Raw genomic sequence first — 23,334 nt, 5'->3', positions numbered from 1 at the left:
AAATGTTTATGATTAATTCATACAAATTAAAACTAATCTAAAAAATTGTTGACTTGCTACTTTTTCCAGAGGGAAAAAAAAAGGAGGGTCTATTTAACTGCAGGATCATTTTCCATTGATTTGACCATCTATTTTATTTAATCTTCAGCTTAATTATATATAACATTTGGCTGACTAATCAAAGATCAAATAATTAACAATCTAAGACCTGTACTCTACAAACACTTAAATAAATGCTATCACACTACACTGCTGCTGTATTCATTACAGTTGTAGATTGAGGTATCTGAGAAATACTTTCCAGAACTTGGTGAATCTGTAAGATGCAAGTACATCAGTTGACTACAAACACAAATGAAAATGGAGAAGTAGAGGAGAGAAAGACAGTGATAAAGTCATGGTGGTCTTTTGGCTGGTAATTCATTAGTCATGGGCTGGTGGAGGTCTTACTTTTCACCCTCACTCTGCAATATAGTCTATATAGTCCTGCACATAGTCCACACACCTATAGTCTATAAAGTGGTGATAAAGCTTCTAGAAGTCTTTCATAAGAACTGAATTTGAATGCAATCTCCATTAAAAAAAAAAAAGACTACCTACTTGGCCACATTCCCCAAGTGCAGGTAAAGCAAATATTTTAAAGCACCTTTTCCAGATGATCTAGGAAGATAGGATTTTGAGTATATTGGTATTGGAGTAGACCTGACAAGTCTAAAGAGAGCTGATTTTTTAAAAAGATTGTTAGATTTGTTGATTTCTGCAAGCATTTATTTAATAAAAACTTGTGAGAAAACTTCCCTTTCCCAAATGTTCAACATTATTTAATAAGAATTAAAATAAGGGATGAAAAATGTCTCAGTAGGCGTTTTGGAATCAGTAAAGTCAATCAACTCAACCAACCAGCCAACCAAAAACAAAACAAGAAAGGAAGATCAAGACTTGACTTGAACTTTCTAAGAAAATGCAGAAGCAGAATTACCACTTTTTCAGAGCTGAAAGGTGGGAATTTTCTTATGAGTAATTCTGTAAGAAGAAAGAAAAATGGCATACATATTTGCAAATCAACTTAGAGACAACAGTCAGCAATATTAATGAACACAGAAAAGCCTTCTGTCTAAACCAACAATGGCACCTTCATAGGAAAAAAAATCTTTTCATTAAAGTTTAAAAAAATATTTATGAAGCAGTCACACAGGATTTAAAGCACACATCAAACTGATTTGTCATGATTCTGACTGTCTTGAGGGAAAACCCCACAGTATTCCTGTTTGTTGACTTTCTAATTACTCTGTACAAAGACATAAACTACTGCATATATGAATGCATACAACTGTGTCAAATAGTAAAGGAGCCAAACAAAGAAAACATTAAAATACTGCTTCTTTTGGTATCCTTGGAGAATCTGTGGTGGTAACAAGGCTTGTTGTCTCCTGTCTGAAGAAATATTACATATATGGGAAACAGATCTCTAAATATTTACACTGTGAAGATCTTGTTCTCTTGCACTAGCCCAAATTGTAAGATTTTAAAGTTGAAATAAGAGTTATTCCAGACATTCTCTATGCCTGGCAGCAAGGACTGCACCAAGCTCATCTGTGCTTGCTCATTTGGGAAGCATGTATGTAGGAGATGCAATCCAAAGGGATTCCTCCACCCTGGTAACCCTGCAGCAGTCGCCAGTCTCCAGCTGAGGTAATGATGGGATTGCAGGATCGTCTGCCCTGTAGTCATGAGCAGTGACCATGGTCAACAAGGTGCAGAATCCATCCAGTGGTGACACAAGAGCCTCTGGTTCCAGCTGGATGACCAGTGCACTTAATTAAAAAATAGCAGGTAGACCTGTTTGGAATAACTATTGGGTAATTTCACGTACTGTCCTCATGTGGTCAGTTGTGTGGTGGTTGAATTTTTAAGTATTTTGTGTTTGGTAAATCAGGTATATGATAAAATTTCTTTTCCCACTTTGAAAAACTAAAGAACACAATCTATAACAGTTATAAATTTTAGTGGTTTATTTTTAATGTCATAAACTTTAATGGATACGAAAAAAATGAAAACCATTAATCTGAGAATCCCATTTTCATGCACAGACTAAGGCTCACAAAAAATGAAAAAAAGAAAAGTAAACACATACCTGAAAAAAACAGATAAGCAAATAAAAAGGGCGTAACGTGAAAATGTTCATATTTACAGCATTAAAAAAATAAGTTAAACATGCCTCTTCAGACATGCTTTGTCTAGTCTAGATCATCATTTGAATTGTTAACTAGTCAGTGACCAAATAAGTTAACACTGTCATCTGAATTTCATTTTTTCTTCAGTTTCTCTTGTAAGCAATTAAAAAAAACACCCCTGTTTCACATGCTCTACTAAGATGCAGCCCAAAATACTATCAGCTATTCAAAATGAATATAGTTTAGTTACTGTGAGCAAAGCAAACATTTAACCAGTAACAATGCTACTATTCTAATTCTTTTTCAGGCTTGCTGATGTCGATTAGGTCACACAAACTTTACTGCTCAATCCTTTTTGAGTTGTTTTTGCACACATTTTTACGGAGAGAAACCGACTCATCTGTATTCATAGCCTATGTGTTTTAAAAGTAGTTGGATTTTGTTCAAACATTCAAAAAATCATCTTTGAGCTGCAACTCATCACAGAAGACTTAATTCCTCAAGGAAATTGTTCTGAGAAAGTTATAAGGAGACAGAACATGAATTTATAACAGAAGTTGGCTTGCAATATCAAGCTCTCATCTCAAAAATGTTTACACATGTACGTATCTCATTGAAGACAATCTAAGACCTGTGTTGCACCAAGGATCAGATGTAGACAGATCGTGGACACCTGGATGATGCTGTCCTGAAATCTGTGAGGGTTACATGAAGGCTCTTTCCTAAGGGGAGCTCACGTTCAGGTAGTATGTTCTTCAAGTATGGTCTTCTGTCTGATTATCAGTTTTAAAAAAATAATATTATCTTGTTCTCAGAAAAGGCAGAATCTTATTTAATTATGTGTGAATTGTTCTATAGTGTCTGTATAAAGGCAGTACAGCCATGGAAGAAGCCAGGGTTGCAAGACTACCTTTCAGGTACCTGGAGACTTGAGCTGCCTATCTGCATTCCAGATAAAAGGAATTAGGCTGCAAAAGGCAGGCTTTTCTCAAAAACCACCCCCATCCCCACACCGACTGAGAGCTAGATAAGTCAGGTTAGGAGGGAGAGGCAAGATGGAAGGGTGAAATTCAGAAAGAGGCAGCAAAAGCTTGCACTGTGTGTGTGACCTTGAATCCTCACCCTCACCCTTTTCACAAAACGGAGAAAGAAAAGCAGCTTTTTGGATACTTGGTGATTAAATACACTAAACATGGGAGATTCAAATCTCCTCTCTGCCTGAAGGAACTAACATTTACATCTCCCACAAGAACTCTCTAATGACTCAGCTATGTGTTATAATACCTTGGACTCTCACAACTTTTTTCTTGTTAAAGCTCTACTACTCTTCCTTATGTGCTTAAATATTCACTGCAGCAAAAGCCAAGCCCTGTTTGCACCCTGTGCCCTGCTGAGTGTCCTAACTGGCAGGCTGCATTAGCATTACCCTGAGCCCCACCAAGTCCTGCAAACACTATTTAACACTGCCCGCAACCCGTGGCAATTTCAAAGCAGTAATTTGAGACACCTCCACCAGCACATGGATTCCTCTGGAGAGAAGGCCATGCTGCCAGCAGGTGTGAAAATGAGCAGCCCTCCAGGTACAGTGCACACCTGACCACCAGGCTGCTGGAGAAAGAGAGGAGAGGGTGTGAACCTGTAGGGATGCAGGACACCCAAGCTATGGTGCCCTGAAAGCAGGTCTGGAGAGCTGATGGGAGAGGTGGAGCGATGCTGGTGGTGCACATCTGTCAGGTGGCCATTAGAAACCTCCTAGGCAGTTCCCTGCAAGCCAACAGGCACAACGAGGCAAAGAGAGGTCTCCTGGCACCTTCGTGTGCATCAAGCATCTCCAGAGGTCAGATGGTTGTTGCTCCATGAAGAGGAGAAGCTCCATGTGGGATGAGGTGAGATGGGATGGGATGGGATGGGGTGGGAGCAGCCCCACTGTGGTGTGTGTGCTGAGCTTCACTGCCCAGCACTGAAACAGCGAGGGCAGGTCGGCTGAATTCACACCAATCCCATTTAGTGACTTAAAAATTTTGTAGAACAGCACCTTTTTATTTTGATCAGTGGTTTGGAGAGGTTCCTCTTGGGCTCCCATCAGAAGCTCCTCCACACACAGACACAGAGACACAGACACACGCACAGGCACACACACTCCCTGACACGCTCCTTGTGGATGCAGGTGAACGACTCCACCTGACCCCACACCTTCGGGCATCGCTCCCGCAGCAGCGGCGGCGCCGAGCGCCCTGCGGGGTGGGCGCCGGCCATTTCGGAGCGTGAGGGGAGGGATCGACCGGGATCCAGGGGAATCCATGGCGATCCCTGGGCGGCCACCCCGCCGGGGCGGGGGACGGGGCCCGAGGCACAAAGGCGATGGCGGCCCCGAGCGGGGGAGGTGCCCTCGCACCCCGCTGTGCTCCCCGTGCGCGGGGGGAAGGCGCGGGCAGGAATATTCTGGACCGAGGGAGGGGAGGAAGGAGAAGGTGATGAATAACTTGCATCTGCAGCGGACCTTAGGAGAGGGGGAGGGAGGCGGCGGCAGGTCATGTGAGGCACAGTCATGCTGCAGGCACAGAGGGGGCACCTGGGGGGGACGCCACGAGGTGGCCCGGAGGGGGCGGCTGCCCGGCGCGGCCACGGCCGCAGCCTCTCCCCCTGTCCCACCGGGACACCCCCGCCCTCTCGGGGCCGGAGTCGGGGCCGCTCGGCCATTTCCGCCGCACGGGCCGAGTCCCATTTCCGCCGGCGCGGCGCGGCCAGACGGGCTTTATGTCTGCCAGCGGCGCGCGCGTGCGCGGCGGCCGCCGCCATCTTGCGTTGTCTCTCGCCCGCCCTCCCCTTTGGCGAGCGCTGCCTCCTCCTCCCCCCACGGCGCCTCCTCCAGCGCTCCGGGAGGAGACGGGGCCGGGCGGGCAGCGAGAGAGAGACCCGCGGCGGCGAGGCTGCGAGTAGAGCCCGAGGGGAGAAAGGACGGGGTGGACGCGCACGCGGCGGCAGGAGGGCAGATTCCAGGCGCGGTTCTGCGGAGGACGAGCGGGTGCCGCCTGTTATAAAGGGGGAGGAGGCGGCGGAGGGGGAAGGAAGAGCGTGCGGAGCGGAGCCTCCTCCAGAGACAGCCAGACACAGAGGGAGGAGAGAGAGGCTGCCTGGCTGGCTCCCCCTTCCTCCCTCCTTCCTTTTCATGGACTCTCTTGTCGGGCTGCTGCTGCTTTTCTTCCATCCTTATTCCGTCTCTCTAATACCCAAAATGATTCAGCTCCATGGCTGCCACTGACGGGGATGTCCCTGCCCGGCTCAGCCTGCCGCTGCCGCCCTGCTGTGCGCCAGTGCTGTACGTATCCGCGCCCTCCTCCTGCTCCTCCAGCAGCGGCGATGGCGAGGGGCGCCGGCCGCCTCGCCGGGCTGCCCTGAGGGCCCGTCGGCTGCGCTCGCCCCGGCGAGCTGGGAGGGAGGGAGGCAGGGAGGGCGGGCGGCGCTGCCGGCGAGCCGCGGAGACTCTGCGGGGAGGAGGAAGGGAAGGTGCTCGCCCCGGGGCGGCCCGGCTGGTGCCCCCCGGGAGAGGCGCAGTCGGGGGGCTGGGGAACGGGGGTGCGGCCGGGGAGGGAGGTGGTGGTGGAAATCAAACTGGGGGTGGGGAGGGGGTGGCGGGTAGGGAGGAAGAAAGTGAATGGCGGAGGGTTGAAAGTGTCACATTCAGAGGCGTCGGAGGACCGGTGCTCGCCCCCTCCCTGTCTCGGAAGGGAGGAGGAGGGGAGGGGGTGGTGGTTGGCGGTGCCTCAGCCCGAGCGCTGCGGGAGCCGGTGGGGGGTTGAGCGCGGTGGTGTCTCTGCCCTGCCCTGAGCGCAAAGCTAACTGTGTGTGTGTGTGTATGTGTGTGTGTGTCTGTCTCTCTCCATACCGGGGGACTGCACTCTTAAAATACACCCGATACAATGCACCAGCCTGACTCAGCCGCAGACATTAGTGCTAGGAAGATGGCGCACCCGGCGATGTTTCCTAGAAGGGGCAGCAGCAGTAGCAGCGGCAGCAGCTGCGTTACTGCTCCCACTGCACCAGGTACCGGCGTTGGGAGCGCTGCCCTCTCCGCTGAGGATTATCAGCCGCCTTTACTGGTCCAGCCGCCGCCTCCATCTCCTGCAGCAGCTTCATCATCGGGTCCACAACCGACACCCCCTCCTCCACAAAGCCTGAACCTCCTCTCACAGTCTCAGCTCCAGCCACAGCCTCTTGCACAGACTGGAGCTCAAATGAAAAAGAAAAGTGGCTTCCAGATTACCAGTGTGACCCCTGCTCAAATATCAGCTAGTATGAGCTCTAATAACAGCATAGCTGAGGATACAGAAAGCTATGATGACCTGGATGAGTCTCACACTGAAGACCTGTCATCTTCAGAGATCTTGGATGTATCTTTATCCAGGGCCACCGACTTGGGAGAACCTGAGAGGAGCTCCTCTGAAGAGACTCTAAACAACTTCCAAGAGGCAGAGACTCCTGGGGCTGTTTCTCCAAACCAGCCTCATCTTCCTCAGCAGCATGTTCCTCTTCCTCATCACCCACCGCAGAGTGTTGTGATCAATGGAAGTGTTCACCCCCATCATGTTCATCATCACCACCATCTTCACCACCACCACCATGGACACCATCATCCATCGCATCCTGGGGTGGGTAGTGCCCCAGTTTCTGGAGGACCACCACCCAGTCCATCATTTAGAAAACTATCAACAACTGGAAGCTCTGACAATGTTATATCAACTGCACCAGTTTCTGCTGCATCATCCACTGGTTCCCCGGCATCTGCTGTGTCTAATATGCGCACTACAAATACTCCTGGCAATTTAGGTGTAAGTCCTGCTACTGGAACTAGTACCTTAAGTAATATGGGTGGTGGTAGTTCTAGTGTGGCAAGCAATGTGCTTGGTACTATAAATTTAAGCAACATCACGAGTACTGGTAATGTAAGTGCTTTGTCTGGAACTAGCAGCAATGCTAATGTGAATATCTTGAGTGGTGTTGGCAATGGTACGAGTGCTTCCTCTAGTGTCATTAACAATGTTACTAATCCAACTGCAGGAACGGCAGTGGGATCAAGCCAGCAGCAACCTGCATCTGGCACGTCAAGGTTTAGGGTTGTAAAATTAGATTCTAGTTCTGAACCTTTCAAAAAAGGTAGATGGACATGCACTGAATTCTATGATAAAGAAAACACTGTTGCAGTTTCAGAAGGAGTAGCAGTAAACAAAGCAGTAGAGACGATAAAACAAAACCCGCTTGAAGTGACTTCTGAAAGGGAGAGCACCAGTGGGAGTTCTGTTAGCAGCAATGTAAGCACACTGAGTCACTATACAGAAAGTGTGGGAAGTGGAGAAATGGGAGCACCTACTGTGGTACAGCAGCAAGCTTTTCAAGGTGTGGGTCCACAGCAGATGGATTTTAGCAGTGCTGCTCCTCCTGCAATTCCAGCATCTAGTATACCACAGAGTGTTTCTCAATCACAGCTTGCACAAGTCCAGCTGCATTCTCAAGAAGTAAATTATCCACAGCAGAAGCCAGGGGTCCAACCCCCTGCACAGGCCAGTCTAACCACTGTTACTGGGGTTCAGCCAGCCCCAGTTAATATACTAGGTGTATCCCCATCCCTGGGCCACCAGCAACCTGCCATTCAGAGTATGGCTCAACAGCAGCTGCCGTATTCGCAGCCGGCGCAGACTTTGCCAGTGGTGCAGCAGCAGCAGTTGCAGTACGGACAGCAGCAGCAGCAACAGCAGCAACAGCCAGTTCCTACGCAGATGGCTGCAGGTCATGTTAAGTCGGTGAACCAAAACTCTGTCACGGGGGCTATGCCGGACTACATTCAACATCAGCAGATCCTCCAGACTCCAGCCCCTGCCATGCAGCCAAGTTCTACTGGAGCAGGAGCTGGGCAACCAGTTCCTGTTGCCCAGGCACAGGGCATGCAGCCTTCAGTGCAAGCACATCCAGCTGCTGCCCCAGCTCAGCCTGTTGCACATGCTCCAGCAGCAATACCAGGTGTAGCTGCCAGTGGTCAGATGCTGAATGTTGGGCAGCAGGGAAGCGTAGCTGCTGTGGTGCAACCACCGTCTGCTGCAAACCAAATTCCACCTCCAGTTATGCCGTCAACAGCTGCTCCTCCATCTTCCCAAGTAGTGCAGCCTGTGCAGACAGGAATAATGCAGCAGGGATTACAAGCTAGTGCTTCAGGCCTTCCTCAGCAAATGGTCATTGCTCAGCAAAACACCTTGTTACCTGTACAGCCGCAGGCACAAGGAGTGGAATCTGTAGTCCCAGGGATGGCTGGCCAGCAGCTGTCTGCGGTTAGCCCTATACCCTCTGCTGGTACTGTTCCTGCAGCAAGTCAAGCTGGTTCAGCTGTCCCTGGCATACCTTCTGCTTCTGTAGGTTTGGGACAGCCACAGAATATATCACAGAATGGCAATTTGGCTCAAAGTGTTAGTCAGCCTCCCTTGATATCAACAAGTATAGGTATGCCAGTGGCACAGAGTGTGCCACAGCAGATGCCACTAAGCTCTACCCAGTTCCCCGCACAATCACTAGCTCAGCCCGTTGTAAGCCAAATTGAAGATGGCAGACGCCCTACAGAACCTTCCTTGGTGGGTTTACCTCAAGCTGCCGGTGTCGAGAGTGGTGTTGGAGCATCAACTGTTTCAGATGGTGGTAGCAGCAACATGCCATCCTCTGCATCCCTCTTTCCGCTGAAGGTGCTGCCATTGACAACGCCTCTTGTAGATGGTGAGGATGAGAGGTAAGAATGCCTGTAACTTTATCAAAGGGTAGACTCTGATAGTTTGATTTGCACTAACCTGGATGTCTTGTTAACAGCCATTCAGTGAAATGAAGCAGAGTGATATTTCTGTCTAATTAGAAATATTGTTTCTCAGGTCGCAGCACATGTAGGTATTATATTAAAGAACTTGTTTTTCTCTTGAGGGGGTGGGTTGTATTGATTATACTTTGAAAGTACTGCGTGGGTAAATTGTGTTTAACAATCTGTGACAGTGTGTATATTCCCATTGTACAGAGGAAGACAAAAGAATACTGTGGAATGTGTGTATGCTAGTGGTGATTGTAGTTTACATTATTTATTATACTGAAGTAATTCATATTTATTCTTAGGTAGATTTTTCTGGTTTTTTTTGTAAGCCTAGAGTTCATTTTGCCTCAGCTTCTCTTTGTAGTATCAGCTTTACTAGAGTTGTACCAATTATGAGTCTGGTGTATGTAAAAGCCTTCTCTTTGACAGCAGGGAGATGCTTTAGGCAAATGGTACTGTGGGAAATGGGAGCTTCAGCAACACTGTTGCAGTTCTTAAAATTGAACTGGGGCACTCTTGGTCATGATCGTTTTGTTTCAAAGCATTCGTCTGTGGTGAGAGCCACTCAGGCCTGTGGAGGGATGGTGAGCCTTTGAATCTAGTACACGGATTCTGTGCAGTCAGAGTAAAGAAACTGCACATTTTCTCCCACCTTCACCTGTTTAAACCATGTATGTTCTCCCACTTTCACCTTTTCAAGTAAATGACCACTGGCTGCTCTTAACAGTACATACATGTGAATATTTGCGCTTCTTTAACAGTGTGTGCAGAGAAGTTGCATCAGTTGTGAAAAGCTATTGCATGTACAGTCGGAAATGATCAAAATATCGGTTCTGAAGTGTGATTTCTTGATATTAATCATGTGTGGAAAGTCTTCAATGTATTGAGGACCTCTTGTGATATGAGTTTGCAAGTGGACAGGAAGACTGATGCTTCTCCCAGAGAACTTCTTGTCTAAGAATCTACAGTAATGAGAGAAGTTACTTTTAAGATAAGTAAGCAGCCTTTGGAACATGGGGGAAGACAGAAAAGAACATTAGAAAAAACCAGCCTTGGGTGGGGAGACAAAGTAAGGCACTAAACACAAGGTGGGAAAAATGTCATAGCAATGGGAGGTGAAGTACTTATTAAATGTCTTCTTAGTGCCATAACTTAAATCAGGAGTATTATCAATGGCCAGTCTTTACTTTAAAAAAAAATTAATAAAATAGCTTGCTGAGAAAGGTGGATTATTTTCTTAGTATTGAAGGTCCTAACTCTATCAGCAGTCTCTGATTATGTTGATCATAAGGTGTTGACTGCCTTTGTTGCTTTCATTAAGTCTGTCTAAGATACCAGAGAACAATAATGAGTAGCAGCTTGTCTTCCAGGAGTGCTGGAAGACAAGTTCCAACAGTTTCATTCTGATTATGTTTTTTTTTAAGTCAATAAGTACATGAAGGTGGTAGAAGACAGATAGAGGTGTTAAAGCTGACAGTGTCACTGTTGTGCTACTAGCACTCAGTTTTCTCAAAAATGTTTCTTGCTTTGCTTTCATTTGAACTTTCTAAACCAAGACTCTCTTCTTCTTGTGCATGGGTCCCATTTGTCTTTGGTGGTGTGATTTGGTTTTATTGTTTGGTGGTTGTTTTTGCCCTTTTTTTTTTTAACAGCCAAAAATGCCCCCTTAGCTTTCAGGGGATCCTAGCTGAGTAAGGCAATCATAAGCTCATTGATCATCTGCGTTTTGCAAAAGGGTATCTAGCATGTGTCTGTACCTTGATTTTAAGAGCATATGTTAGCAGTTTGTCATGATTGGTAGTTTTTCCAGAATGTTTAAATCCCTCAGGGTAACAATAGCCAGAAATACCTTCTTCCTCTGTTATTTGGCTAGCCAAAGATCATATCCTTTCTTCTCCCATGCATGTTGTGTCTTTGTTCAATCTGTCATCTCCAGGTAGACTACATTTTTGTTTAACTGCAGTTGGAAAATCATTTAGATTCTTTACACAGAGCAGGATATGACTCTGTTAAATAGAGACCAAAAATAATTATGGGGTGGTTTTTTTTTTTGCATTACAGTAGTGGCCTGGTCAGTTTCTTGTACAATCAGACCATTTACAGCAGTGCTTCTCCCTATATCTATGTATGTAACATTAAAAACCTCGTGAGATCTCTGCTGTTCCCATTTCCAGGGGATCTCAGGACAAGTTACTTACATTGTCATGAGTAATTTTGGTCCAGAGCTTAGATTTCATTGCTCACTAAAGGTATTGCAACATGGGTTATTTTGTTTCTCTGGCCACTGGATATCTCTAATGAGAGTTTCTTTTTACCTGCTTGTTAGAGTATACTCTCTTTTACGGAGGGTAAAGGGTAGTGTGTTGTAAAAGTACATAAATATTTAAGAAGTGGATATATTGTAAATACCTGTGTTTAAAATCCCAGTTTCTCTGTGTCTCATCTGTACACACACATCTATCACTGGAGATTTCTATCAGTGCATCCCAAGTGACTCTAAACCTGGCAAGGGAAAAGGTAGCAGAAAGAAGTGAGTGATGACATAATTGGGCCAGCAAAGGAAGCTGTAAAATTCCATTTAGTGTGCCTTTGGAAAAACATCTGACCCCTGTAATACCTTGTATAGATTAACTCCCAAGCTTTTCTTAAACCTGTATATAATTGTGTTTAGGGACGCACCAGTATCTTTAAGTCTTTAGTCTGTTCAGTTTTTAGAACACCATTTGAAGCTCTTTCTGTGGCTGTTATCAGGGCATGGCCTTTTAAATATAGACATTGTGGAGTGCATCTGCTTTGAGAACTGTAACCTCTATTTCCCCAGTGTGAATGACTTTTATTTCAAGTCATAGTGAAGACTAGAAAGAAGATATGTTAAAAGTGAACTGCTAAGCAGAATGCTGTATGGAAAATTAATTTGGAAACATTTCTTACTAAAGAGAGGATACCAATAATACTCTTGTAGTTTTTGTATTTAAAGAAAAACAAAAGCAAACGAAAACCACCAAGCACTGGTACTTCTTTTGGTTAGTCTTTCTTCAGCCTGTTGGGTATGCCAGAAGTGTTTTTGTGTTGGTAGATGTGTCGTCTCTTAATTTTCCAGTTTACAAAAACTCAGGCCATGTTTTTGGTTGTTAAATATCTTCTTTTTTTTTTTTTTCATTTGAAGCATGGTATGCACTCATTGTAGTACATGATTCTCATATAGTTTCTTGGATTTGCAACAGTTACCTTGATTTATTCAGTTTGGTTATTAAATCCTGTCAATTTTAGACATGGCCTTTTGAGTTTAGTATTTCATCTCCAGAACTGTAGAAGAGGGGTGTTTTTATTTTTATGCTTTTGAAACTTAAGCATAGAAATAGGCGTGTTTTTATCACAGTGAATTTTTTGGTGTATTTAAAGTTACTGTTGCAAAATTAGTCCTACATCTTCATAGAGAATGCCTTACTATGTTACAGATGCTTGCAGTAAGATTTTGTAGACTTACGTTATTCTTAAATTGTCTGTTGAGTGAAAACTTAAAAAGTCAGTATATTTTACAGCATCTACAAAGGCTGCTGTAAGTGAATTCAAAAATAACTTAATCTGAAATGTTGTTTACCATTACTCCAAAGCAGATTTTGTGAATGAAGGATAAGAGAACTAATAACTGCCTCCCTGTCCTTGGCAGCATTTCCTGTAGAGTTGTTTGCATTCTTTAGGCTGGTGTAACTTGTGTTCATCTGTTTGTGCATTTCATCCAACAGCGCAGCAAAAGAGAAAGAAGGAAAAGGCACATAAAAAGTATTGGTTATTATCTGACAATCTCATATTTTTTTTCGGAGAAATTTTATGTTAAAAGATCTCTTTAGACATGTTTTCTGTGTCAGACATGTTTTGGCTTGTTTCTGAGTTTGTGCAGAGGTTGGAAGAGAGAATTGAATGACCTGTGAGCAACCTTTGAGACTCTCTAGTAGTAGTAACTAGTACTAGATTGTGAAGCAAGAGTAGAGTCAGGAAACTGGATTAATTTTCATCGTGTGTGCAGCTACACAGTGGGAAGGCTGATCAGATGCAAATGAGATGTTTTTACGGATGTAATTGAATACTTTTTAATGATTTTTAGTAAGTAGTAGTGAATGAACATATTAAAGTAGAACTGGAAGTTTCAGTTAATTTTTTGATGCAATAGCTGTTTTGCATACTTTGATTTTGCAAGTGGTTTTAGAGTTTCTATGGGTTTCTTTATTTGCTGAAGGTTTTGCTGCTGTGTATTTGCCGAGAAAGGAAAAAGATACTTTACAACAAAGGATTTATGATGGATTAGCATAGATTTATGGTGGATTTTTTTTTAGTTGCATCCTAGGGGCAGTGTTGTTTTGTAGATTGTAGACTGGATTTGTAGTCTTGCCACCATTTTGAAAACTGCATGATTTGAGTTCTAGGAGATTGACTGTTAAGAAAGTCTTTTCATCTCTTCAATTTAGCTTTTATGGAAGTTGAGAAAATTGTTAACCTTGTTAATGGCAAGTTGAATGAGTAAAAGAGAGCACTTTGGTGAAGAAAACATGCTAGCTGTTGTCATGCTGACAAGTCCAGTTTCTCATTTCATCTAATGAAATAAAGTACCTATTGTTGGTGGAATTGACTTTGTTAGCTCTATGCTCTCAGTAAAGGACAGTGAGGAATTTGTGTCTGCACCTTGTATGTCTGCTGACCAGCTGCATGTGGCAATACCTGTTTTGATGGACTTTTTCCTGATGCCTTTTATAGGTGCATTTTCTGCATGCCATGATATGCTTTGAACTAAAGATTGCTGCAGTATTGAGTTGTCTTTCAAGACAGGAAGAACCAAAAGATACCAGAGGGTTGTAAAAGCAGTAATATAGCACTTAAGATAAGGCAGATGCTGAGAAATTAATCTCTCCAACTGATAACGTGATTTCCAGAAAATGTTTCTTAACACTACAGTTTTGGCTGCTCTGTGGAGCAGTGCATAGGTATTCTATCATGTATGTGTATGTCAAAACAAACAAACAAGGTTTTAAAATAGTTAATGCTGAACACCAGTCTTCGTTACAATCTCACAATTTGCATTCCTTACAGGCTAATCTGGAAATTGAACACACTGACAAATGGATTGGTAGTGAAGTGTTTCAGCCTCTACAAGTTACTGTGATCTAAATAATGTGCAACAGAGTAATGACTAACTGTTCGTGGTAAGCTGGCGAAGTTAGGAGAGTGGCAGGGGACAATAATTAAAAACCAAACAGCACTACCCCTCCAAAAAACCCCAAGCAAGCAGAAAACCCACATCCCAACCCAGCAACCCCCGGTATGTTAACGTGTCTTGCTTAAGCATGAGTAAAAATGTGTATGGTTACCACACCTGCGCTACAAAAGCACCCTCTATAACCTGCTCAGTTTACAGAGGGTAATAAAGTAAATAAGGCTTTTCAGACCTGTCTCTAACAGCATAGGAAGTAGATGAAATTGTAAGCAGTACTATTGTTAATATAGGCTTTTACACAAGAAGTTACGGACACCTGAAGATCACTGTGACAATAGCAAGAGTATTCTTGGTATGACCTTTTTGAGAATAATTTGTGATACAGGCTTGCAGTTTGATGTAGATGAAACATAAAAATTACTAGAAAAGAATAGTGTGTCTTTGTTCTCATTGATTAAATGCACTGGTTCTTTTACTGTTCTTTTGATTAATTTATGAGACTAAAATGTACTATGTGGAATAGAAATTATGTTTTAACGAATGACTGCAAACTTCTTCTTACAGTGGACCTATATCTTTCATTTACTGCACTTATACCACAAAGACTGTGCTGTTAAGCAAAACCATTCTTCAACAGTAGCTAAGAGGGACTAAGGGTAAGATTATTCAATAAATTATTTCATGGTAATCATCACAGTAAATAAGGAACTAGTTTATTCTCAGCATGGTTGTACAGGAAACCATAGCCTTAAGCTAAGATGGAAAGAGCTCTTAAGTGACTGGAGATACCACTTGATTTATTTAAGCCTGTTTTAAAGCATCCAGAATTAGGAATTTTATGATGGAAGTGCGGCATAATTATGTTATCAAATTGGAGCACCTGATCATCCTTTTGGCTGTAATATCTGGGAACACTTTAACTCTTGTTCTGCCTTTGGAATTTGTGAACAAAGATAGTAATTGTGCTACAGTCAGTGGTGTAGAAATCCTTATCAGCTCATTTTGCACAAGCCAATTGTGCATTGTCAGTGTCGGAAGCAGGATTTGGTTTGTGGTTGCAGAAGTCTTCATCTTCCACTGAAGCTGAATCAAGTTGAGAGAGAGAGAGAGATTTAGAGGTTATAAATGTTTGGCAGGCAGGGATTATAATGACCCCATACATGCAAATGGTAGAGCCTGGGATAGTTTAGGTTAGTTTAGGATAGATTTGTGGTTACCTTGTGGACTAAATGACTTGCTTGTACTGAAGGAGGACTTCTCACTTGGGTGCTGTGCAGAGATGAAGAAGGATACTCATCATAGTTCAAACACAATATTATGGTTTATGAAGAGAATTTGTTAGTTTTATGAAATGTTTTACACTTGCAAAGTAAGATCTTAAAGTGTTTTGGTAGAGTAGAAAAGTCACAGTAAACTCGTTCACCATTTTAATTTGAGCAAGTAATTAATTTGTGATTATGCTTCCTTCAAATTATTTGGACACTATTGGGTGCCAGAAATGACTCCTGAGTTTTTTTTCTACTTTGCTCTGTATTATGTGGGTTTTGTTAAATATTTGTCCTTTGTGTTTAATGGTTCATTACACTATTTTGAGTGTTGGTGAGGCTTCATATATTCAGTACCTTTGGCAATTAGGACTTACATTTAAGAATTGTATGCATTCAGGCTTGAAGTTCTTGTGCCGTTTTCTCTTTCTTCTTGCAGTGCAGGGTTAGTGATGGTCCAGAACAGTAAAAGTAACTTTTCTTTGTTCAAGAGAAAATGGCCACCTAAACAAAGTACTTGTTACTCATTATAATTAGCCTTCTTTGCTGAAGGTGCAAACTGAAATGGGCACAGAATTTTGAAAGTACATCAGAAGAACAGAGTAGGAAGTAAAGTAGTTGGAGGTTTCATTTATCATTATGGATTAGAAATCTAACACACCTTTTGAAGCTTACTGTCGTCCTTGAAGAGCAACACATGCAGGTACCACTGATGTTTGTCTTTTTCTCAAGGAAATTATCATGAAAAGGCTTTATATTTGTTTTAATTAAACTTAAGAGGTTTCTTGATCATCTGTTTACATCCTTTTGAATAATCCATTCTTTTGGATACAGTGGAGAAGTACCATTTTATAAACTGTTAGGCAGCAGAGGATCTTCTCTAAGTTTAGACTTAGAACTGAACTTACTAGATGAATGGGACCATAGTCTGTTAAAAAATGCAGGCAGTATTTCTATTAAGATATATAGATTGGTAGCAACTGGAAGCTGGTTGTAGAGTGTTTTGTAACTTTCTGCTTAAATAACTAGACCAGGCAAATTGTTTGAGCTTCTGTGTGATACAAGTATTTTTCTAGCCTTCTGTTTATGTATCATGCCTTTTTGGTTGTTGTTTGGTTTGGTTGCGGGTGGGGATTTTTTGTTTGTGTGTGTTTGGTTGTTTTAATTAGCATGGATATCAACAGGAGGTTTTTGGGGCTCTGATTTTTTGGTATGTAATTGAGATTTGAACTTCTCCAGCAGCTGTTTAAGCAACAGTGTCAAAGTACTGTGCTAAGTATTAGGGACAGTGCTGAAAGCTGCTGAAAATGTGGATTCACATTCAACAATAGTCTTAGTGTCTTAATGCATTTAATAACAGGGGTGTTGGTTTTTTTACAATTGTACTGCAGTGTGGCTCTAATGATGAGTTTCACAAGTAACATAATCTCAGCAGGCATTGCTGTTACTGTGTGCTTATTTCTGTATCCTCAGTGTTACATTTGTTTCACTTCTTCGTGTAAGATCAGAAGATGCAAACAAACGTAAGTTATACAATCCTTTTGCAGATGTTATTGGTCTTTTATTTGTAATCTGCTGTGTTGTGGGTCAATAACAGTCCTAGTTACTCGTAACTGGGTGTTAATCTTCTTTGGTGTTTACATACCTGGTCAACAGTCCTTTTAATTGCATAAAGTTAGAAGTTTCTGAATTTAGTATTTGTTGTGAGTTGCTTGTGCTTGGTGTAGAAGTGGTATTTTCTTTTAAATCTTTGTAAACAAATGTACATTATAGCAGTAACAATGTTTTTCCAGTAACTGAACTCTGTGCAAGGTAGAGGATGAAATCCCTGTCAAGATGAGAGGAAACTTAAATGCCTTTCGAGCTTCCTCTAACCTTAATTTCACCCAATTCCATCACAGTTGTGTATAGATGACAGAGAGATGATGAGTGGCAGTCATAACTTAAATATAAGAAACTGTTGAAATCAAAAAATCCAGAATCATAGAATCACTTCAGTTGGAAAAGACCTCCGAGATCATCAAGTCCAACCCTTGATCCAACTCCAGTCCATTTACCAGATCATGGCACTCAGTGCCACGTCCAATCTCGGTTTAAAAACCTCCAGGGATGGTGAATCCACCACCTCTCTGGGCAGCCCATTCCAATGCCTGATTACTCTCTCTGGAAAGAATTATTTCCTGATGTCCAACTTAAATTTCCCCTGGCAGAGCTTGAGCCCGTTCCCACTTGTCCTATTGCTGAGTGCCTGGGAGAAGAGACCAGCCCCTACCTGGCTAGAACTTCCCTGCGGGTAGTTCTAGACAGTGATGAGGTCACCTCTGAGCCTCCTCTTCACCAGGCTAAACAACCCCAGCTCCCTCAGCCTCTCCCCATAGGACTTGTGCTCCAGTCCCTTCACCAGCCTTGTTGCTCGTCTCTGGACCCGCTCCAGGCCCTCAATATCTTTCCTGAACTGAGGGGCCCAGAACTGAACACAATACTCAGTGTATCCATACTAAATTTGTTTTGATTTATTAGTGCCTTTATAGCTACTAAGGAAGATTGTGATTAAAAATTAACCCAGTAACTCATGTATGATTGCTTTGATGTCTGTTGTTATCGCAGTTTTGGAATACTTCTCTTTTTAAAGAAGAGCAAGGAAAAACTCAGGCAGAGACTGAATAATGAGTGACTTGTTTGGCACATATTGCCACTGAGCTGGGATAAGCAAAGGGAAAAAAAAATAAAAGAGTTCTGTAGATTTCCTGGAATATTATTTTCAGCTTGGTAATTTTACTAGATGTATGTGTGTCGAAGTATCATAATGTGTTTTTGTACCATATGAAAGATTCCATATTTTTCTGGGGATGTCTGGCTGTGGACTATAAACAGCATTTTAATTCATACTTCCAGATTGAGCCTGACAGACGTGGAATGCTATTTTTTCCCCTTTAGGATTTCATGAGGGTTCATGCTGCAATGCCTGCTGTAAAGGAAGGCATGTAAGGGGAAGCAGAATGACTTGGGATGTTTCATGATTGTTGTGTGGGTGTGTGTGTCAGCTTGTGCATGATATTAATTGTCGTTGTCCCTTTATGTCAGTTGCAGTAGAAGGATACTCAGATGCTGAGTGTCTTCAAAATCTGACAAGGATTTTATGGTAATAGTTTATATTTAGCATTATGATTTATATTATATATAAACTATTCAGTGGAAAATCTTGACGTGTCCTTAACATGAAATGTCTACTAAACATATTGATTAGTTGTTTTTTTTTTAAATCCTTTGGTATAAAATCCTTAATGCTGTTTATCTGTATATATGCATATAAGAAGATATAAGACTTTTTTTAATAAAACAGCCTTAAACAAACCTGCTGGTGAGAAAATGAGCAATTGCTGCTCTTAGTTTCATTTCTTGCAGTCTCACAAAATAAGACCAAGTGAAAATAAAAGGAACCATGAGTTAATGACTAGGTACTTTAAGTACTTGTTAAATAATTTACTGTAGCACTCAAATGAATTCAAGGTATAAAAGTACCTCTTTAATCTGTTGAATGAGGTTATTATGTTAAGAATGGATCGGCATATTGCACTGCCAAGTGTTTCTTTTAGTACCCCTAATATCCCAAATTGGGTGAAATGTCAAACTACTCATAAATGCTCAGGGATTGGTGTAGAATGTGCATGTGCCTCCATGAAGGCATCTTCAGCTTCTAGAGAGTACTGTGATCTGTGGAAGGTGAAAAAGGAATGCTAACATGTTGTAGCAGGCAGTTGTGCTTATCCTCATTTTTTGCATTTGTCTGACTGTCAGAATCCAGTATCTGGTAATCTTTACTGTCCAAATAGTTAAAATATTTAGAATGGTTTTTTTTAGTTCCTGTGAGTTTGAAGTAAAAGTGTTTTCTCTGAAAGCATCACAGTTCTCCAAAGAATTTTGTAAAGGACATTGAAATTGTATGAAATGTTTATAGGTATTTTCAAATAGAGGACTTATTGATATTTACTGATATTTAAGTGTTTAAGCATGTGATCCTCCTTCCTGATGCTTTTTAATTGGGGAAACATTTAAGGAAACCTTTTTCTTTTTAAATTTTATTAAAAAAATTATTTTCTATTCCAACCTCTGAACGTGATAGACTAAACCATTCTTAATGTTTTAGTAACATGTAAATCTTATAAACATCTAAAATGTTGTATTCATTTTAAATTGCAAGAACAAGGAAAGACCCCAAACCCCAAAATATTGAGATACCTTTCTGTTACATGTTTTCATTATGTTTTAGATGGAAGATCAGGTTAGATCAGTGTGAGATCCATGCAGTTATCCTGAATGCCAAGCATCCATCCTTCTAGTTTGGCTTTAAAAATTCTAGGAGTTAGTGAATTTACAGGTACTCTTTAGAAGTTGCTGTTGGATGGCTCTGGAACAAAGCACTTTATAGTAGCAATGGGGCTGCTCTCTGTGACTTAAGAGGAAGGTCGATGTCTGCTGGATTGGGTCTGTAGCCTTTTGTTATGCAGACAAATCTGCCCATGCTTTTGCTACTGTGACCACTGGAATCACACAGATTGCATTCACCAAATGATACTGCACAGTTTGGCACAGGCAACTTGGCACTGGGAGGGCTGTGCTCAGAAATAGTCAGTGGTAAGTTTTGGGTGTCTGTAGTAAATTGTAATATGTGTGTATATGTAGAGCTTCTATAATTATATGCTAGAATTTCTTAATGCCTTTTCTACTAAAAACTTTTGTGGATGCTATTCTTAAAAAATGTAAAAATAATATGAAAAATCATATTAAATGAAACAAATACATTCGGTAGCATTTTGTATCCTGAATTACATACTCTAACCTAAGGTATAAGTTATAAAATGCTTTGTTCCAATACAGAATCTGTTTCAGTGCAGAATCCTTCAAGCATGATGGGTAAACACTGTTTCTTGTTTGGTTTTTGTTTGTTTTTGTTTTTTACTTTTTGCTCATCAGTTGCATGTTTTCTGCTATTGATTTATGTTGTCTGCTTCTAATGAAGAATCAAGATTTAGGAGAAAAGCCCCTTCAGAAATCATGAGGTTGCTGTAAAGATCTGCATTTTGTTTCAGAAATTAGAGTTGAAAGAAGTAACTACCATTGGTAGTCTCATCTGCCTTAAAGTGACCACAAGAGAAATGTACCCAAAATAATGGCTGGGAAAAGTTGGCTCTTTTCTTCATGGAAGAAGATCCAGCCATGTCTAAATCCTACTTAATTATGGTGTGTGTCAGTGAATGTGACTCGTTTCTGTGAAATTGTTCTTATAAGTGGTAAACAAAGGTTGGTTTTAATCTCAAACAGCCAAGAAATGGTTTGGAATGCTGTGTCTGAAGAGATTTGCATTTTTTTCTGGTGAAATAAGCAGTTTTTCTCTCGAGTATTGATGTGGTGGGTTGAATTAAGATTGCACAGATAGAAAACATGAAAATTAAGACTCTTCAGTAGTGGCTTTTCTGAAAATTAAAATTGAATACAAGTTGTGTTTGAAACATGGCAATCAACACTTAAAATGCCAGCATGGCTGCTGTTGGCTTAGCACCTTGGTTTTCTTGAAGGAAGATCAAGTTAATTCTTCTAATTAAGTAATTAATATTAGTAATAGAGCTGCTGAAGAGGAAGCTCAACAGGAGCCTGATGAGGTGGACGACTTGAAAATCCTGAATTGAGGTTTACATTTTGGAGCACCTCCCAACAGAGATTTCAAACCTTTACCTACAAGAGCCTCCTGAGCCTTTACCAGCAAGGTGTCTAGAAATATATTTGTGTCTGTTTCCTTCAGTGTAATTTCTTGGGAAGGGGTGGAAGAGTTTGCTCTCTTAATGATTCATGGTGGGAGGTCCCTTTCCAATAGGAAGAAATGACTAGCAGAGAAACATTTGGCCTGCTAGAATGGGTTTTGTGGAGTCTGGCTGGTGTGACCAAGTGTGGTAGAGATGCCACATGTCCTTGGAGGTGACTGTTTTAATTGATGATTAACTCCTGAGGCCAGGAGTGTCCAGATTTATACATAATAGTAGCAAGTGTTGAATGCTAATTGTAGATATTCCAGGTTAGCATGTTTTATGTGTATGCAAATTGCATTTTAAGATTTCCTAGTCTATGTTCTTTTCTGGGTGTGAACTGTTTGTATTGTAGCTTCACTTTATTGCTCTGCTTACATACCTAAGTACAGCCTTCAGAACTTTGTTCTCCTCCTTTCCTGATAATGTTCACAAAATGAATGTCATGCTGCTTGAACTAATGCATCCTGTTTCAAAGTCTGGAATGGTGTCTCACAGTTCTGCTTCAGCCGTGTGTGCTGTGCTTTTTCCATTTGTCCAGTTTGGTCCAGCATCTGCTGTTCTTTGCTTGAGAACCATTCCTGATGAATGATAAATACTGGGGAAAGCAAGTCTGTCTGTTGGTGAGCCCTAAGAGCAGACGCAATAAAAGGCAGTAAGAAAAAGAATGGTGCGAACGATTAACTATAGTTGATGCACTGCTGATTCCTCTTGTCAGGCTGTGGGGAGACCTCCATTTGTATTACTCTTCCTTCTTTGTTTTCCTAGAGAGTCAGTTCTTGCTGAAGCATAAGCCCCTTGTGTTGCCCTTGTAGACTAGTTTTGCTTGCTCCTAACATTTGGTCTTAGTAGGAAGTAGAGCCAGTGTCAGGGTCAATGGCTTTCCTTCTTTCTTATGTCACAGATACATTCTCCAAGTACAGTGGGGTGTCTTAACTCTGGTCAGATTTGCCTTCCTGAGGATTTTTCACACTTACCAAACCGACTATTACTGTGGTGAATTAATATGTTTAAGAGTTCCAAATCTCTTGCCAAATGTACCAAAAGAGTAATTTGTTTTTGGCATAGACAGATGTAAGCCAGAATGACCATCTTGTAAATTAAGAAGGTACTTGAGTCTTAGAAAATAAAATGCTGATGAGTTAAGGCCTGCTGTGTTGCTGGAGCCCATCCTACAACATCTCAGAATTCAGTTGTGGTGTTGTAATTTTTTTAATGAAAAATATAATCTACAGGATTAGAAGTAATTCAAAATGAAACGACCAAGTAATACCTAAACCAAGAAATAAATCTCTAAAGCTGAATGATAAACCTACATCAGACTTCTGACTGAAACAATGACTCATAAGGAGCCTTAAAGCTGTGATAACATACTCACTTTTTAGTACATTAAATTATAAATCTAGCTTAGATCAGGATTTAGACCTTATGTGCCCTCAAATAATTTGGGAACAAGAGGCCGCAGGTAAAATTGCCTTGGCTAATATTAAGGAAGATTTTGTCTGTGAAGCTCATTGCCGCAGGAGCCTATGGAGGAAAAAATTGTGTACAGGTGTATGTATTCTTATGTAGGAAACTACACAGAATTATAATAGTACAGGGGAAATGAAGATACTTGTGGCTTCAGCTTCTAGGACTAAGTCTGGGTAATTCAGGGGAAGCAAGTACATCCTCTGAGATAGATCTGCTGTAGCTGCTACTGTTACCTTTTCAGTGACTTTGGAGTACTTGGTGCTGGCAACTATTGAAGACAGGATCTTGCTCCATACCTTCTAAAACTTGAAACTCTTTTTATTTAAACTTTATTGAAAGTATCATAGCAATAAAGAGGGCAGGAGAGAACTTCAGAGTCAAATGGAAAAACAGAGCTGAAATCTTTGAAGGAGGCCATACACACCCCTTGACTGTTGATTATAGGAATGTGAATGATGCCATCGCTGCTAAAAGCTACCCATGATGCAATGAGGTGTTCTTGAATTTATAGAGTAGCAAAAGTTTAGAGGTTGTTGCACATTTAAAGTAGGGAAAAGTGAAACAACTGCCCTGC

At 41.7% G+C, this 23,334-nt stretch overlaps 1 protein-coding gene across 5 annotated transcripts in view; it reads left to right on the top strand.

Annotated features, from left to right (window-relative positions):
• The first annotated feature begins 4,987 nt into the window (after positions 1-4,987).
• Positions 4,988-23,334, top strand: part of TSC22D1 (TSC22 domain family member 1) — a 91,305-nt gene continuing 72,958 nt past the window's right edge. For 2 of the 5 annotated variants that reach the window (XR_011697336.1, XR_011697337.1), the window contains exons 1-2: positions 4,989-5,493; positions 6,104-8,943. Coding sequence is in view for 2 of the 5 variants with exons in the window: in XM_071550777.1 (XP_071406878.1) it covers positions 6,095-8,943 (2,849 nt within the window). In the remaining 3 variants the exon portion in view is untranslated. Of the gene's footprint in view, positions 5,494-6,094; positions 8,944-23,334 lie in introns of those variants that run through there. The other 3 variants (XR_011697334.1, XM_071550787.1, XM_071550777.1) reach the window with 3 other exon arrangements.

This window comes from Pithys albifrons, chromosome 1 (assembly GCF_047495875.1).
Source record: "Pithys albifrons albifrons isolate INPA30051 chromosome 1, PitAlb_v1, whole genome shotgun sequence".
Taxonomy (NCBI): domain Eukaryota; kingdom Metazoa; phylum Chordata; class Aves; order Passeriformes; family Thamnophilidae; genus Pithys; species Pithys albifrons.
Note: the sequence above shows the minus strand (reverse complement) of the source record. Positions and strands in the feature narration are given on the sequence as shown.